General features: G+C 51.0%; 1 protein-coding gene and 1 long non-coding RNA gene across 4 annotated transcripts; both read right to left on the reverse strand.

Moving 5' to 3' along the window:
- Positions 1-1,066: 1,066 nt before the first annotated feature.
- Spata2 (spermatogenesis associated 2) lies at positions 1,067-10,907 on the reverse strand. 3 transcript variants are annotated; one of them, XM_074074968.1, is made up of 4 exons: positions 10,749-10,900; positions 6,217-7,557; positions 4,858-5,292; positions 1,067-4,339 (listed from the first exon to the last, which is right to left on the reverse strand). In XM_074074968.1, exons 3-4 carry the CDS (start codon positions 5,191-5,193, stop codon positions 3,113-3,115), a joined length of 1,563 nt encoding a protein of 520 aa, XP_073931069.1. In that variant the 5' UTR covers positions 5,194-5,292; positions 6,217-7,557; positions 10,749-10,900; the 3' UTR covers positions 1,067-3,112. The 3 variants fall into 3 exon arrangements, with proteins under 3 accessions (XP_073931069.1, XP_020037755.1, XP_020037756.1); XM_020182166.2 differs by lacking the exon at positions 6,217-7,557 and having other exon boundaries at positions 10,749-10,907; XM_020182167.2 differs by lacking the exon at positions 10,749-10,900 and having other exon boundaries at positions 6,217-10,716.
- A 4,517-nt stretch (positions 10,908-15,424) lies between these two features.
- Positions 15,425-17,592, reverse strand: LOC141423145 (uncharacterized). Its single transcript, XR_012447795.1, has 3 exons — positions 17,526-17,592; positions 15,880-15,986; positions 15,425-15,673 (listed from the first exon to the last, which is right to left on the reverse strand). It is a non-coding gene; the product is annotated as an uncharacterized lncRNA (long non-coding RNA).
- Between the last annotated feature and the right edge of the window lie 7 nt (positions 17,593-17,599).

The raw sequence follows: 17,599 nt of genomic DNA on the forward strand, positions 1-17,599 counted from the left end.
CTAAGCAGGCATTCTTACTGCTTGAGCCATAACTCCAGTCCCCCTCAGCTGATTTTTAAGGGAAATCTCACTGCTGTAAGTGGAATAATTGTATGAACTGCTCTAGAGAGAAGGTAACTATAAACTGAGGTAAGGTCCAGCTGAAGGCTCTGAGCCTCGCACCTGTTTTCTTTTGGTTAAAGACAAGGCAAGGTGAGGTGCTGGTGGCTCACGCCTGTAATCTTAGCTACTCAGAAGGCAGAGATCAAGAGGATTGTGATTTGAAGTCAGCTGGGGCAAAAAGTCTGTGAGATCCTATCTCAAAACAACCCATCACAAAAGGGCTGGCAGAATAGCTCAAGAGGTAGACTGTCTGCCTGATAAGTGTGAGGCCCTGAGTTCAAACTCCAGAACAGGAGGGGGGACAACAAGGGCAGTGGGGCTGGGATGTAGGTCAGGGCTTGACGAGCACGTGCAAGTCCCTGGGTTCTACCTCCTGCAGTGCAGTAACAGAAACAAAGGAAAGATGAAGGCCATCCCACCGACTTCTTCCTTGAGGAAGATAAATGGACAGAAGAAATAACATGGGATTTGAAGTATCAAAAAAAATTTTTTTTTGTGGTACTGGGGTTTGAACTCAGGGCTTACACCTTGAGCTGCTCCAACAGCCCTATATTTTTGAGATAGGGTCTCTTGGAACTATTTGCCCGGGCTGGCTTTGAACGTCAATCCTCCTGATGTCTGCGTCCTGAGTTAAAGTATCAAAATTTTGATGTCACACCCATCATCCATCCTGGAGGGGGCAGTCCAGCCCTTGGGAAACATGGCTCTGTGTAAGAGGGAGACCATAACTGAGTGGACCGCACAGGATGACGGGACACCATAGGGCAGAGCACACAGCCTCAGTACATTGGGGCCTCACAGCCAGTGCTCAAAGGCTGCGACTACTGGTCAGTTCCATAGAGAAAATTTGAGTCCTGTCATTAAAGAACTCCATGTGGCTCCAACCACATGGAGCAACCCAGCTTGGAGAAGTGGGAGAGAGGACAGGGACAGAAAGCCCCAAACACTCCATTTAACAATGGAAGACACTTTATTATTAGTTTTAAAATCAGCTCTCAACATTTTAACTCGTAGTAGAAACCAAATGCAAAACATCTGCATTTTTAATTAGCATATATTTGACTACCTGATCACAGCAACCTCACACCATGAGATACAGCAAGGGGTGCGGCCACAGTACTTCCCACTCCCGCATCAGCACCGCATCCGACGGAAGGGACTGGACTTTGCTTTCCCAGGATGGCGTGGTGCTCCTGTTCTTCTCCACGGTGAGTCACACGGCGTCACGGTGGTTAAAAGTTACTGTGATGCTTGAGCGGTCTGGAAATGCTCCCAGGAGTGGGCTGGGCATCGAAGTTCTGACAGGTGGGAAGGAAGAACAGCAGACACGTGGGCCCCAGGGGCTGGCCTTAGGGATAGAGTTGGCTGAATTCAGTTTTATGTACATATTGTATGTCGATGTGGGACCTACCAGATACATATAAAAGAGCCACAGAAGATTTGGAAAACCTTAAAATCACTCAGCTGAGTTGGAAGAACATCAGTAAATTCACAGTGGCCTCAGGATTCAGCCAGACCCAACTTGCTCCAGAGCTGAACACCTCTTTCTCGGGGAAACTGCACTGCACGCCCCTAATGGCGTGTGCGTCACCAACACTTATGGCTAAAGCAGATTAGTTCACAAGGAGGCAATTTATTTCCAAATTCTTGCCCCACTCCTGTTCTGCACTCCCAAAAGGAAAACCCAGAGGTGGGTGATTTACATAGGAGCGGTAGGCTTCGGGTTTGGAAGCACAGAGGCTCAGTTGAGTATTGGAAGGGCGTCTGTCTCTGTCTGACGCACACACACTGCCTCTGCCCGTTTCTAGTGCAAAAAGATTGGGAGTGTTGCTGCTGCTGAGTCTCAGAAAATGGTGAGGAGAGGAGGGCTGAGGTGGGAGTGGTGGGAGCCCCATCTGATCCTCTACAATGAGACTTGGGGAGTTTGGAGTGCAGAATTCACCGTCAGCAGGTGCCAAAGACCAGGGCTGTAGATCTGAGGGACCCCCAGGGTCCCCAAACCATCAGTGGGTGTCAGTCTGCAGGTGCAGACCTCCTATGTGCACCCTGGAGGTAGGTGTACGGAATTTATTGTAGGGAAGACAGTAGCTCTCCACCAACTCACAGAAAGCGGGCGCCGTCTGTTTCTCTCCCACCGTGAGCTCAAGAGGAGGCAGAGCAGCGCAGAGCAGAGCAGAGGGAAGGGCAAGAGGCCCTTGGAAGACTGAAGAGCCCAGGGCATTTTCATAAACAACTACGTCATTCATCTTAACCACTGTCAAGCACAGAGCAAGTTGAATATTTATTTAAAAATAAATCTCGAAAATATCTATTTACAGTACAGTAAGAGGGGCGTGTGCAAACAGAAAAGGGAAAGCCAATCCTGCTGTGGCAAGTTCTCATCTCACCATGTTGGAGCAAAAGTCACAAACACCATGGGCTGACCGTGCTGTGGTGGCAGCACAATGACATTCAGGTAATACTGGACTTGGTTCACCTTTGACAGCTGGAGGAGGGAGTCTGGCTGGGGATCCTTGTATCTGGGGACAGGGTGGCCAAAGGGATGAGCCATCAGGAGAGGCCCAGTGTGGCAGGAGGGCTCATTTCACAAGCCAATAGGCCTCTAGCTCGCCACTCCAGGGGGCATTTGGAGGGGTCTGGAGGGCTTTCCCAGTCCCAATTGGCTTCGCAGTGGGGGGTGGGGGAGGGCACAGACATGGCAAGAGTCCCACAGAGAAATTCTCTTTCAAGGAAAACGAACACAAAAACAAAAACCAGCTCAACAGGGAGTGGAGAGATTAGCAAAAAGCAATCTGAACGGAAGTGCTACCCTCTCCCTTGTCAGCCAACAAAGCAGCTATCAGTTGAAATGTGAGTTGCAAAGTGAATGCCCACATGGGTGAGCAGGTGGGCCCCTGGCACCTACACAGCCAAGTGCAGGTCCTGCTTACGATGGACACTGTGCCACTTCTTCACCGTAAAGCCAGGAGGTGAGTGGTGTAGCCCTTGGAGCGGGAAGGTGCGGTGGAGTCTATCTGTACACGAGGTGGGAGAACTGCGTGGACTTGTAGTTCAGTTGGTTGGAGGGCATGAATTTGTGCAGCTCACTCTTCTTGCAGCAGGGGTCGTAATGGTAGGCGCTGAGGCAAGCGTCACAGGAGACTTTCGAACACTGGGTGCAGGTGTTGGAGGCACCCAGGCGGTTGCAGAAGCCACAGCGGGAGGTGGCTGAGGTGGAGGGCTTAGGCTTTGACTGGAGTGGTGGCATCCGGTCGAGGCCCTGAGTCTGGCCTGCGTACTTCTCCCGCAGAGGTGCCCCATGGGCCAGACTTTCGTGGGCAGGAGCCTTGCTGGGGAAGGCGCTGGGCTTGGAGGTCGAAGGACAGGCGAGCAGGCTGTCACAGCGCTGGCAGAGGGAGGAGCTGCAGGACAGGCCGCAGTTTTGGCACTTGGAGAGGGCAGACTCTTTGGCCGGGGGTGAGCGCTTGTGGTAGAAGGGGTGGGCGTCATTTTTGACCAGCCACACATCAGACCGCAGAGCATCCTGCCTGCGGTAGGTGGCCCTGGGCTCCGAGTCTGTGTACAGATCTACGTCGTCCTGAGCGGAGAAGTATGTGGTGCGCAGCAGGCCAAGGCCATTGCTGGGGGAGGCAGGTGGCATGTCATCTGGGCTACCATGGGGGGAACTGGACATGGCCAGAAGTGAGGGGGACGGGCGGATGATCTCGTCCTTCAAGTCGTCCCCCACATCTGTGGGCATGGGCTCCTTCCGCAGGCTCAATGAGGCCTTCAAGGGTGGCTTCCTACTCTCCCAGTAGCTGTCGTAGGTGTCCACTGACCTGGAGGGCTTGGTCACACGGGGCTTGTAGTAGTCCTTGGCTGCCCGCTCACTGGCTGACTTCTGTAGCGCCACCCGAGCCATGGAGGTGGTGAGGCGCTCCCTGCCCTCAGACCGCCGCCGCAGGGCTTCTGAGCAGCCGCGGGCATCCTCCGTGCTGCTCTTGCGCTCGCTCACCACGTCCAGCTCAGAATAGCCCTTGTCCTTCACCTGCAAGTGGATCTCCAGCATCTGTTCACACTCGACCTTGGCCAGAAAGAGTTCAAAGGACACCATCTTCACCTGGAGGGTCTCCACCAGCTCCTTGAGCTTGTATGCAGTCCCCAGCTCGGGCACATAGCCCATGTAGTGCAGGATGGCTCGGATGTCCTCCTCCAGCAGTGCAGACTTGACATAGTAAACAAAAGGGCCCGTATAGGTCTAGGGAAAAGAAAGGGTTAGAACCCAGAGATGGGAATGTCTCTTGGAGACACACACCGAGACTTGTCAGACAAAGGACACGAGTCTGCAGCAGGCAGGTGGGAGAGGGAGGGATGTGGGGGTCTCGGTAGCTCCTCTACAGAGGCAGCAGCTACAGTGCCACGGGAGGAAATGCACCCCTCACCCCAGCAGAGGGAGACTGCGGAGGGCCCAGGCGCTGCTCCATGTGAAGCGGAAGCCAGTGCAGAGACCGGTGAAGAAAGAGGAGCAGATGGTAGGCAGCCGGCCCCAGCTCTGGAAATACTCCTCTGTGAAGGTCTGAGGAACCTGCTTGGTACAGACCCCTAAGCTCTCCCTGCCACAGAAACTCAGAATCCAATCTGTCAAACTCCCCTCCTCCCATTGGGACCCTCCTCCAAACCAGCTCTCAGTTGCTAGGAACCGGAACTGGGGGCTCTGAAAGCACAGGGGCTCTGCCCCTCAGGACAGCAGGAGGGGCAGAAAGAAGGAGGCCTCACCTTGATACTTCGGAACTCCTTCTTCCACGGGTAGAGGAAGAGATTGATGGCCACCGTCTCAAGCACACTGAAGGCGCAGTGCAAGGCCCGCAGGCTGGCGCTGCTCAGCGAGCGCAGGGAGCTCTCCACCACCTCATAGAACTGGATCAGCCGGAAGCGGTAGAAGGGATCCACCTTGTGCAGGCTGAGCAGTGTGGAGGCTGCCACCCGCAGGTACTCATCGCTGCCAGGCCGCTGCTTGCTGGGGGTGGTGTCCACTTGGCTCTCATGGAACTGCACATACTTCCGGAATAAGTCATCTTTGTACTTTGTATCCATTGAACTGGGCTTCCCCATGGGCTTGGGGCTACCTTATCTCCTCCATGACTTCTGGGATGCAGGGAGCGACATTGCTAAAAGCAGTGACATGTTGCCCGCCTGGGCCAGGAGAGTGCCCTGGAAGGAGAGGAACAAGAAGCACGTCAATACACCAGCTTCTGACCACACTGGCACTGGCCTGGGCTCCCCAGCCCTAAGTCCCCATGCACTCCTCATTCAGCAGTTACAGAACGTGTGTGGATGCAAGGTGACAGTGAAAATGAGCCAGTCAAGGCCTTTGACCTCATTACGCTCACACATGAAACATGACTAATACCCCGAAGGGAAGGTTCAGGTGAGGGTAACAGGGGCATGAACTCGTTTTTGTGGAGAAGAGGAGGAGGGTTAAGGAAAGCTCCTACAGCAGAGTCAAAGCCTGAGGGATTGGAGGCTGCCAGGTTCCAAGGTGGGTGGGCATGGGTGCAACTGCAGAGGCGTGTGCAGGAGGCGGCGCTGGACTGACACAGCAGAGTGCTCACTCCTGTGGGCCCCAGGTCAAAACCATGATAGAGACATCAAGAAACCCACCCAGGTTCACAGACTCCCCAAGGCCCGGCTGAGAGCAGAACCAGGCTGTGGCTCCAGAGTCCATGCCCTTCCTACCACACCCCGCTTTCCTGAGACAGGAAGGAGCTTAGCACCAACAGAAAGGAGGTGGCGAGGCAGGGCAGCGAGAGCAGAGGGAGCGACAAGATATGCAGCTGTGGCATAGGTAGGGCCTGACCCCAAAGCCTCAAGGGTACATTAAGGACTTCTTTTTTTGGGAGGGGCGGGATGAGCTGGAGGCATGGCTAGGGTGGAGCGCCTGCTTTTCTGCGCAAGGCCCAGAGGTCCATTCCCAGCACCCCCGCCTACAAATTCATAGTTTATTTACTCAAAGAGCCACGGGAAGCCATGGAGGAGTAGAAAGCAAGGGAGAAGGGACATGAACGTATTCACTTTCACAGATACCGCTGTGGTGCCCCGCCCTCCACAGTGCCCTGATGGTCTGTTTGCCTTTACCTTAGATTTTTACATCCCATGGAGAAAACAGACTGCTCTGAGCTGGGCACAGGATGTCCAGCATCTTATGAGCTCACCCACTTTAGTAGAGCAGTGTTCTTGTTGCCACGATGCTGGGCAAATCTGGATTCACAGAAGACAGTGCCAGGGCCACGGGAGACAACACAGTCCAGAGCCGGCCCAGGTCTCTGGGCTGCTTCTCCAGGTCACTCCACCTCTTGGGTCAGTTTTCTCATCTGAGCCCAGAGTTAGCGCTGGATTACACATGACCAGCACGCACTGCTCTCTGCAGAATGCTGACTGCAAGTAAGCCCCTGCCAGCCCTGATGGTTCTCTGAAGTGCACTGCCCTCAAGATGCAAGCATTCTCAAGAAGGTACCACTAGCAAGGTGCTGGTGGCTGATGTCTGTAATCCTAGCTAGTCAGGAGGCAGCGATCAGGAGGATCTCAGTTTGAAGCCAGCCCAGGCAAATAGTTTGTGAGACCTGATCATACCCAAAAAAAGGGCTGACAAAATAGCTCAAGCAGTAAGAATGCCTGCCTAGCAAGCATGAGGGATGAGTTCAAATCCCAGTACTGGAAACAAAAGAAAAAGAAGTGGGCCATCCACCTCCAACCTGGGGTGGCTGTGCATCCCACCCTCTCCTGTCCTGCCTTTCCTGGCAAGAAGCTACATGGGCAGGACTGCAGCCATCTTGCTGAGGTAACCTCTGCACAGTGCCTGGGTGGAGTACTGCCTCATGAATATCTGCTAGCGGAGGATGACGGACGGAGGAAGCAGCTGCTGCAGGCATGGGCCTGGCCTGTGGGGTCCTTTAGCAGATCTGTGCTCAGCTCAGGAGGGCCTAGAAGCCAGGCAATTATCATGAGGTCAATAAAATCACTCTTGTCTCACTGGCCTGGCTCTCCCCACTTTGGGGTAAGACTCCTGGAAGTATTAACAGTGGAGTGAGAGGTAGAATGTGTACCAAAATGAGGGACACAGAGAGGCCACCTTCTCCCACCATTACCTGCAGAGGGAACCCCAAATAGGCCTGAGGAGCACAAGAGGTGGCTGCCATTCTACCTCTTGATCAAGGTGGAGGGCTCTATGTGGGACCCACTCCTCCTCACCTCACAGCAGTCTTCCCTTCCCTCTGAGCTCACCTGCATGTATCTCTGTCTGTTCCTTACCTCCACCTCAGGGCCTCCGCACACACACACATGGTACTTGGAGTATTTTCTCTGACTCTTCACAGAGCTGGCTCACTCATCATTCAGGCCTCAGCTCCAATGTTAACCTTCGGGGCCTTTCCTGACCTCACATCTCCAGTAACGCCACTTTCCCTGTCCCTCATTGTCCTGGGAGAAACATAATCTGAAATTATCAGCTCTGTCTGCTCAGTTACAGTTCCGCCTCCATCACCAGCAGGCTTCACAAGGCAAAGAAAGTCTCCGCTTTGCTCACCACAGTGCCTAACCCAGACCCTCGAGCACAGCAGGTGCATGATAAACAAGTGAAACGAATGATGCAACAGATAAAAGCACCCACCGTGCCACCCCTTTAGTTTCTCACTGGTACCTCCTAAGAATCCTGGGAGGTCAGCTGGAGAGAAAAGAAATGGGCTCAAAACATGGCATGCTATGCTACCAGTAGCTCAGGGTCAATAAAAGGTGGATCCAACATTCCAAGCGTGGCCTTTTGACGTGACACCTGGGTTCCTTTGACCAACCAAGATTCCCATGTCCAACGGGGGGGTTTAATGCAACACCCCTTCTGCCTGTCCCTGGATACAATGGTGGGAAAGGGAAGTAGAGGGAAAGAGTAAAGGCCAGCAAAAAAGACATACACTTCTGTTCTCACTAATAAGTGCCACATGCTCTTGCTGGTTTTATTTGTCTATGAGAAGCTTCCATCCTGCCTCTGGTCCTGTTTGTGTGGCTCATCTGAGGACCATTTACAAAGGACACCAAGGAGTGGAGCTCAGCAGTAGAGCGCTCGCCTAGTGTGCATGAGGCCCTGGGTTCTACCCCCAGCATGCAAAAACAAATTAAATAAGTAAATAAATAAATAGGACACCATGCCTCCTTCTAAACACTGCTATGACTTTTCTTCAAGGAAGTCAGTCTTGAGCTCCACAAGGCTGACGTTTTAGAGTCAGCCTCCTTGCACATATGAATAATAAAAGAAAAATGAAAAAAAAAAATAGAGCCAGCCTCCTTCCAACTCCATCCTTCAGCTCAGAGGCTGCTGCTCTGGAGTCACCCTGCAGTCCACACCTGTTTGCTGCTGGCCCATGCAGGCCAGCTGGTGCTCAAAACCCTAAAGGCAAGGATGGGAAGCCCATCTAAGAAGTTTTAAACTGACCAGGGCAGGGGAGGGAGAAGGCAAAGAAAGTCAACGCTAAGATACAATTGAAGGAGGGAGGGAGGAAGGAAGGAAAATGAAACTAACCACGAGGGGCCTACTAGGTGCCAGGCAGCAGGCGTCCCACTCCAACTCTGAGGAAGCTGAGGCTCAGGCCAGCAGGCCCATCGATCGATCACATTCATACAATCAGTACTATTTCCAAGGGTGTGAGGACCCTCCTCAAAAAAACAAAAAAACCCACATGATACCCCCCCATATTAAGGAGGAAAACTGAGACTCCCAGGGCCAACTCACCCTACACCATGGGGCTAGGAAGAAGTGGACCTCAGCTGGAGACCTAATTCTAACCCCCAACACTCTGCCTCTTAGCAAGGCCATCCTGCTGCACCTGTTGGTACCACCTGAAAGGCTCACTCGGTTAGAATGCCCTGTGGTAGGGCAGCCTAGCTGAATTCTGAAACTTCCTGCAGTAGCAAAATTCCCATCTTCCCACACAGAGAGGGCTGGGAGAGCCACAAACCTCTCTGTGATGTAAGCGCAAGGGCCATGGGATGAGGCTGGCCAGACAGCGGCCAGTGGCGAGGCTGTTACATCATCCTTGCTGAATACATTTTCTGAGAATACAGGCTGCCTTGTGGCTGGTCATAGCTGGTGTCTTTTCTGAGCACACAGCCAGCAAATTATTCCCAGCATTCTGCAAGCACAACAAAAAACATGCTCTCTGCAAAACACAGCCTGGGTATAGGAGAGCAAGACAGCCCAGTGACAGAAGCTGTTAATTTCTCCAAGCAACCCAAAGATTGGAACGACGACTAGCCGTGCCAGGCTGGCAGGGGGAAAAAAAATCCCGTGTGATATATCCTGAACACAGAACCAGGCGGATACCCAGAGCTAACAGCCCTTGGGTGCTCCCACAACCTGGGCCCCTTTGCACAGTCGGAGACAGTGATTTTTCCCTAATGATCATATTTTTAAACATCTAAAGGGAAAGCTAGATCTCTTTTTAAAGTTCTGCTGAACGGAACTGAAATGATTCTGGAAGCAAAGCATTTGCTTGGCTTTACCTCAGCTGGCCCATTCAAGCAGAAACATCCCCAGCAGTACTTGAAGGCACCCCCTCCCAGCACAGGCGGAAGCTATTTTGGTCCCAGTACCCCAATCCACAGGTTTACCCACCCAGGGTCCAACTTCGGCCTCCAAACAGGATGGGGTGGGGCAGTTCCATCCCTCCTCTCCCCACCCCCCTCCCACCTCTGGGCACTCTGATCCAAGCAGGAGAGGCAAACAAGGCACCTTGCTAGCTGCGAAACGCGAAACACCAGCACGTCCCCACGCCTCTACTGGCCTCCAGATACACACAGAGGTCCTCCTCACTCGGAAAATAACCCGAGCGGGGCTGAAAGCCGGCTTCCCTCCTGCCAGCTGCCTCTCGTGGGGGCTCTGAAGGAAGCTGTGCCTTCTCCTTAATGGAATTATGAGCTGGCGGCAGCTATTCCCTGCTTGGTAATTCCATGGCCTCTGTGGGCCCCATTGGTTGTGGAAAACACCCCAGCCTTAAACGCGGGCCCTGCCCAAGGGTTGGTGCTTTCGTTTGTTTGCGGTGCTGGGGATGAACCCAGGGCCTCAGACGCCACACCCCAGCCCGCCATAGACTTGTGAATGAGGTAACAGGAGCTGTCATTTATTGGATGCCTGCTGTATGCCAGACTGTGCATCACCTGCATCATCTCCTTTCATCCCACTATGACCCTAACAGTCAGGGTCATTCCATGTAACAAAAGGAACAACTGTGGCTCGCAAGATGGGGTGACTTATCCAAGGTCACGCAGTGTGTTCGAACCCGGGTGTGCCGCCCGAGCCTGACCTGGGACCACTGCGCAGTACCTGCCTCACTGTGGGATCTGGGTGGCTTCCTGCCTGACTAGTCACCCAAGACGGGGTGTTCCTCTCGAGCTGCTCCGAACCACCCTCGGCCAGCCCTGGGAGCCTGCGAGGCAGCCCCCGGAGGAATGGGGGGTCGAGAGGACCGGCTGGGGGTCCCGCGGGCGCTGAGAGCCGGCCCACGGACACCTGGCGGGACTTGAGGGGCCGCGGCCCCCAGGCACACCGAGCCCTAACGCGTCGGGCGCCCCTCCGCCCCGGGAAGCCGGAGGCGGTTTCGCCGCGGCCGCTCCCCACTCACCCCTGACTGCCGCCGCCGCCGCCTGGCCGAGAGAAGCGAACGGGAGGCGCGGCCGCCGCCGGAGCCAAGCCCGGCTAGACTTTCGCCGCTCCGGCCAGCTGCAGGGGACTAAAACCAGTACCCGGGGCCAACGGCGACCCGGAAGCACTGTATCCGGAAGTGACGACTCGGGGGCGGGTCCTAAGGGGCGGGGTTGCGCCTGCGTGCTGAACCTGGAAAGAAGCCGATGCCTCCCGTCCGCAAAGAAACAGCAAAGCGGCAGAAGAGGAAACGGGAGGCAGAAGAGAGAGTACAGGATCTACGAAATCCGCTTTCGAACCTAGGGGCTGTCGCCACTGTTTTAGTCGAGACCCGGAAGTAAATGGGCCGGAAGTGATGTACACTACTACGTCTGGAGGCGGTGGTTGGTTAGGTTGTCATGGAAACAGGTCGGCGCCTGGAGATCTGTTCACCACCTCAGGGACTTGCCCCTTGTCAAGATGATCCACTTGCTGGGCTCGCGATTGCGCCTGAGCGAGCAGGAACTGATGATCAGTCCCTTGACCCCATTTCACAGACGGAAATACCGAGACTCAAGGATCAAAGAGAGCAATGACATGGCAAGAACACGCGAGACTGGAATCCAGCCTTGACAGGGCAGTGGATGAAAGCGCGGGTCCAGTTCTGGCTTTACTACTTGCTTGTTTACTTAACCCTCCTGAGCCTCACCCTTCTCACCTGTAAAATGGAATAGTTATGGTAGAAGCCTCATGAGATTGCTCTCAGAATTGATTAATATGTAGAAACTGCTTAGTACAACAGTTGGCAAACAGTAAAAATCTAAATACATTTTGGTTTTTCAATCTGGTTAAGTCAAACGAAATTACTTCTCTCTGCACGCAACTTCCCTAAAGATGAAAACCAGAGATGGGGGAGAACAAGCGTGCCAGCTTTGAGACACAGCAGGCACCAGAGTCCTTGCACGGTCTACACTGGCATCGATCCTTGGGGCTCGGCATTACTACTTGTGGTTTCCGCACACTCCTCCCCGCCACGCTGACCCGGAGCCCCGGGATCCCTAGCGCTTGCAACGTGCCTGGCACACTCTCCCCTGCCAGCGCCATTTGCAGTAGGTTGGATGTTCGTTCAGTCTCTGATTTACCCCCGACATTGATTGGAGGCTCAGAGCGGCTCCCATGCGGGTCCTCTTCCTCCACTCGCTCTGGCTTCCCTGCTCCCCCCATGTTTGTTTGCCCTACTCTTGTAGATATCTTTCCCAAACCCCCTTCTCTCCTTGCCTTCCTGGCTTCCAGCTCCAGCTCAGTCCTCACTTCCTTCGTGGAGTCTGCTGATTTCCCCAGGCAAAGATCCTTTTTCTTCTGGTTCTCCACGACACCACCTTTCATCATTTCATGTATATGAGGAACATGTCATGTATATGGAATCTGCCGGACACCCCCCCATGAGACCTCAAGTTCCTTATTTATCTGTTTCTCCTGCTGTGTGCACGCTTGATCAGGAGGTGCCCAAGAGATGTCTCTTGAGGCAGGCAGGATTCTCCCTGTGAGCCTTGGTGACCTCAGCTAAAGGCAGTGGGGCTGGTCAATGACATAATTCTAGGGAAGCATTTGGAGAACCAGCAATCCACTGTTCAAAAGAGTGGCAATTGCTCTATGTTCTTGTCCCTTCTTGAGTTTCTCCCAAGGTCTTTGTGTACCTTATGAGCTCTTATGAGCACCTCTTTTAATCAAGGCAAAGTTTTTCCACCTGAGAAAAACCATCCCACCTGAACTCCTGCCTTTACAATAACACAAACTCTCCCTTGGCCAAGTGTCACAAGCTTGTGTTTTCACATGAGACTGTTAGAAAAGTCCCCTCCAGCTCTGCAGTTCTGAAACAGCCAAGAGGGAAGCAGATTTTTAAGAAGGGCTTTACCAGTAGGAAACCCTGGTCATGGAAATGCAGTGACATTTCCTATCTGGGGAGAGCCATGTTCCCCATCTTTTAATCTTTTAAGCTGAGGGCTGGGATTTCTCCACTTAGTGATGTGCAAATCGTGGCAGCATCTTTTTCAGATTTCATTACATAATGATTAGCAGATTACATAACCATCAGGAGACAACCATCAGGCACCTCTGCTTCCTAGGAGCCAACAACGAGAACAATCTACCTACCTCTTTCTATTTTTTAGTTTTTTTTTTTTAAATCACAAAAGTAGCATGAGTCCAACAATACAGAAGTACATAGAACAAAAAGTGAAAGAGAAAAGCTACCCCATGATTTAACAATTGGATTTCTTGACATCTGCCAGAGAAACATAGGCAAGGGCACAAAGCCAGGCACCTGTTGTACGTTGCCTGTAATGCAGAAGCGAAAGCCAGAAGCATTCAAAATGGGGATCCATGCTAAACCCCAGCAGGAGAATGCTGCAGCCATTCTAAGAACGTCTCTCTTGCAAATGATGGAAACCTACATCACTGTGCAAGACGTCCTGTGGACTAGAGAAAGGCATTGGGCAATAGAAAAACAAAAGCCAGACGCTGGTGGCTCATGCCTGTAATCCTAGCTACTTGAGTGGCTGAGATCAGGAGGATCACTGGTTTGAGGCCAGCCCAGGCAAATAGTTCGAAAGACCCACACCTCCAAAATAACCAGAACAAAATGGCTCAAGTGGTAGAGTGCTTGCTTTGCAAGTGCAAAGTCCTGAGTTCAAACTCCAGTCCCACTGAAAAGGAGAAAAGGAAGAAAAATAAGACAGCAACCAGCACTAGCTAGTTTCCAAAGGTACATGTCAGCCTCTCAAGTCAACTGGAGACAGTAATACAGGTGTAGGTATGTTTTTTTAATTATTACATGACTTTTTTTTTTTTTGGCAGCTCTGGGGCTTGAACTCAGGGCCTACACCATGAGCCACTCCACTGGCCCTTTTTATGTGATGAGTAATTTTGAGACAGGGTCTTGCAAACTATTTGCCCAGGCTAGCTTTGAACCGTGATCCTCCTGATCTCTGCCTTCTAAATCGGTAGGATTACAGGCATGAGCCACCATGCCCGGCTTGCTTGATTTTTGTTAGTATCTTTCTTCCCCAGAAGATGGTGAACTCGACAAGGACAGAACTGTATCTGTTTCTCTCTCAATTATGTCACTGCTACATGACAAAGACACACTCCCCAGCACCCTGCAGAGGGTCCATAGTACTTGCTTCCTACAGAACTTTCATGAATGCCAGATTTGGTGTTAAATTAAAATGGCACAACTGTGAGCAAGATGGACACAGCCCCTGCCCTCAAGGAATGTCCAGTCTCCTTATCGAAAAGAGATTTTAGTGAAAGAGGAGTAGGATGACTTAACCTGTGATTCAGAATGGAAGGTGGTGAATGTTTTGAAAAAAAGGTTAGAACTTAGCCCAGGCAAACTGAGGACAACGTGGAGGATGAGGTGGCCTGTGAGCTGGGCTTTGAGTGACCTGAACATGTGAGCAGGTCTGGATTCCCTTCCAGCTTAAGGAAGAATCCAAAGGCAAGAGCCAGGAGCTGTGTGCTCGTGGCTCACGCCTGTAATCCTAGCCACGAAGGAGGCAGAGATCAGGAGGATTTCGGTTCAAAGCCAGCCAGGCAAGTAAAAAAACCTATCACAGAAAAAGACTGATGGAGTGGCTCAAATATAGGCCCTGAGTTCAAGTCCCAGTACTGTTAAAAAAAAGGCAAGAGCCAGAAGTTGAGCAAACACCTAACGTGGTTCTGGGTACCAAGCAGTACTAGGGTAGTAGAGCTTGGTACTGTGTGGTACTGGACATTAGTAGGAATGTACTCTCACATATTTCCTGGCATTCAATAAATACTTCATTGAGAAAGCATGGTGACCTCTCACAGGTAGAGGCAGGGCTCGGGGGAGGCTTGGAACCTCAAAGAAGGCCCAGGGCGAGCTGAAAGCTGGTTGTCAGTCTTCACCACAGTCGGTAAGAAAAGCTTTCCTCTCTTCCCCCAACTCCCCAAGCCCCATAGAAACCCAACTTCTGAAGCTTCAAAGTCCTTACACCACCCAAAGTCCAAAGGTAACTAACCCTGTGGGCTGAGGACTGTCACTAGTGGGACCCGCCCAGCCCAACCCACCTCCAAGGATTGGATTGGATAACCCAATATTTTCTCTAGATGGCTCTTAATTACACTGAAAACTACCCCAGAGGTTCTTCCCAGGAGTGCAGGGACGAAAGCCACAGCCAGTTGTCAGATAGCAATGGTATCTCTGGAGCCAGAGGACTGATCCCAGTCTGCCATTTTCTATCTATGTGACCTTGAACAAGCTCCTTTTTAAACTTCCACTTCCTTAGCAGCAAAACCTCTGCACGGTCAGGAGATTAAATGGTCTAACACATGGTGTCAAGTACAGAATGGACATTCAACAAAAGCTTGTTGATTCCTAGCTTAAACCCAGGGCTTCACACGCGCTGAGTCACATCCCCAGCCTGGCTGACATGCAGTATTCTAGAAGCAACAGTTTTGTTTGTTTGTTTGAAACAGGATTTAGCTATGCACTCAGGCTGACCTTGAACTCTCGATTCACCTTACTCAGGTTATTTAACGCTGGGATTACAGGTGTGAACCACTATGTCTGTCTCTCAGAAGCAGCATTTTGTGTGATTATCCCCATGTCTTCTTGGTTGTACCTTCACCACCATATTGTCAGTCCAAGCAGGATTCTTGAGTAGTTGCACGCCGGTGTCTGCCGTTAAAACTGCTTGCAAGACTGTCCAATTTTATTTTTATTTCCAGGCTATGCCCCCTATAGGGCAGGGGCAATAAACACTTTGGAGAACTGGAAATAAGAGAAGTGGTATTCACCTGCAGGCCAGTTGAGTCTGTGAGGCACTCATGTGTGCCCCTAGTGGTGCAGGTAGGAATTCCTTCTGCTTCGCTGCAGTTGTTTTGGCAGGCTTGAGGAACCTGCTGAAATCAACATGAAAGAATCTGCTCACAGGTATGCTGTAATACATAATAAGGCAAATTCCACCTAATTTAGATAATTACAGGGATAAATTTTATATGCTTCCAGAGGCTGAGAGGCCTTTGAGGTCTGAGGGATACATGATCTAAAGGCTAAATTCATTTCTAATTCACTATGCCTAAGGCACCACCATTTAATTTTCACTTACAAAGTGATGCGTGAGGCCAGGCATGTCCAATGTATTCCGTGAGGTTTGTTCACGTTATTCTCCTCATAAGACAATTTCTCCTCGTATGGCAATAAACCAGATGATTCCTAAAATCAAAAAGAAAACGGATGAGACTAGGTGTGGTGGTGCACACTTGTAATCCCAGCACTCAGGGATGGAGGCTAGAGAGTCATGAGTTCCAGGCCACCTGGGCTACATAGCAAGCCCTTGTCTCAAAAACCAAACGAAAGCAAAATAAAACCCAAAAATTGATGCACAAAATTGGTAGAAGAGGATATAGAATGACAAGAAAGTCTTCCTTCAGGTCCAGAACCCAAACCCCAGGTTCCCAGTTTCCCTGGAAGCCACTGGTACCTGATTCTCCAGAATCTCTCCAGAGGTGGTCAGTTCGCCCTGGTTTGTCCTGGACCTTCTTAGTTTTAGTCTTGCATGCAGGGAACCCCTCAGTCCAAGGCCAGCTTGGACAGTTTGGAAAGTAGAGTTACTTTCCAAAAGCAGAAAACATGTAACATCTACTGGTCACATTACTCAACACCCAATTTATTTTAATTAAAATATGTTTTGCAGAGCATTCCATATAAGCTCTATATTGAATTAACAAATACTTATGGCTATACCATGCATGTACCAGGCTCTATTTTAGGGGCTGAAGATACAGTAGTAAACAAAATGGACAAAAACCCCTGTGCTCATGGAGTTGACAGGCTAGCTATTATATCTGTTGGATTTATTTATTTATTTAAATGATGTCCCTGGTCATCATTTCGGTTGCCTCTGGTCTTTTTCCACTGTGACCAATGCTGTCCTGGACGTCCATGTATAAGGAAGTCCAAGAACTTCCAGGCAGTGCTGTCGATCTCCTGTGTCCAGTGCAAAGCCCTCAACCACTTTCGCTGTTCGACAATAGAAATACGGTTAGTGAGGCTGAATAACTGCATTTTTTGTGGCAGCACTGGGGTTTGAACTCAGGGCTTCAGGCTTAGCTAAAAAGGCACTCTACCACTTGAGCCACTCCCCCAGCCTTTTTTTACGTTGGGCATTTTCAAGATAGGGTTTCACAAACTATTTGCCCGGCCTGGCCTTGAACCATGATCCTCCTGATCTCTGCCTCCTGAGTAACGAGGATTACAGGTGTGAACTACCAATGCCCCAAATGAATAATTAAAATTTTAATTTACTTAATTTAAATGTATTTAAGAAAATAAATAAATAAATAAATGTATTTAAGTTTAGGGTTGGGGTGTAGCATGTGAGAGTACTGAGTTTGATCCTTAGTGCTGCAAAAAAAAGAAATTAAAATTAGGCACAAATACTGAACAGCACAGGTCTGTAGGATAAGGTCTTGGAAACAGAAAAGGTATATGCTTTTGTAACTTTATAACAATTATTGTTCAATAATAAGGTCGTATTAGTTATTCATTGGTGCATAACAAATTGCTCCCAAACTTAATGGTTTAAACAATTCACATTTATCTAATCACTTCTTGGCCTTCTGACTACCATCAAGAGCAGCCACAATGCGCTGTCTCCGTTTCCGTGGTGAGGGGTGTGGGCATGGTGCAGCTGGGTTCTCTTTTTAGGCTTTCACGAGACTATGATCAATGTCACCTGAGCCGCAATCTCACCTGGAGCCCCAACTGGAGAGGCCTGAACTGCCCAGCTCGCCTAGGCGGTGGGCCGAGTCAATTTCCTTTGTGGT

Source organism: Castor canadensis, chromosome 5 (assembly GCF_047511655.1).
Source record: "Castor canadensis chromosome 5, mCasCan1.hap1v2, whole genome shotgun sequence".
Lineage (NCBI taxonomy): Eukaryota > Metazoa > Chordata > Mammalia > Rodentia > Castoridae > Castor > Castor canadensis.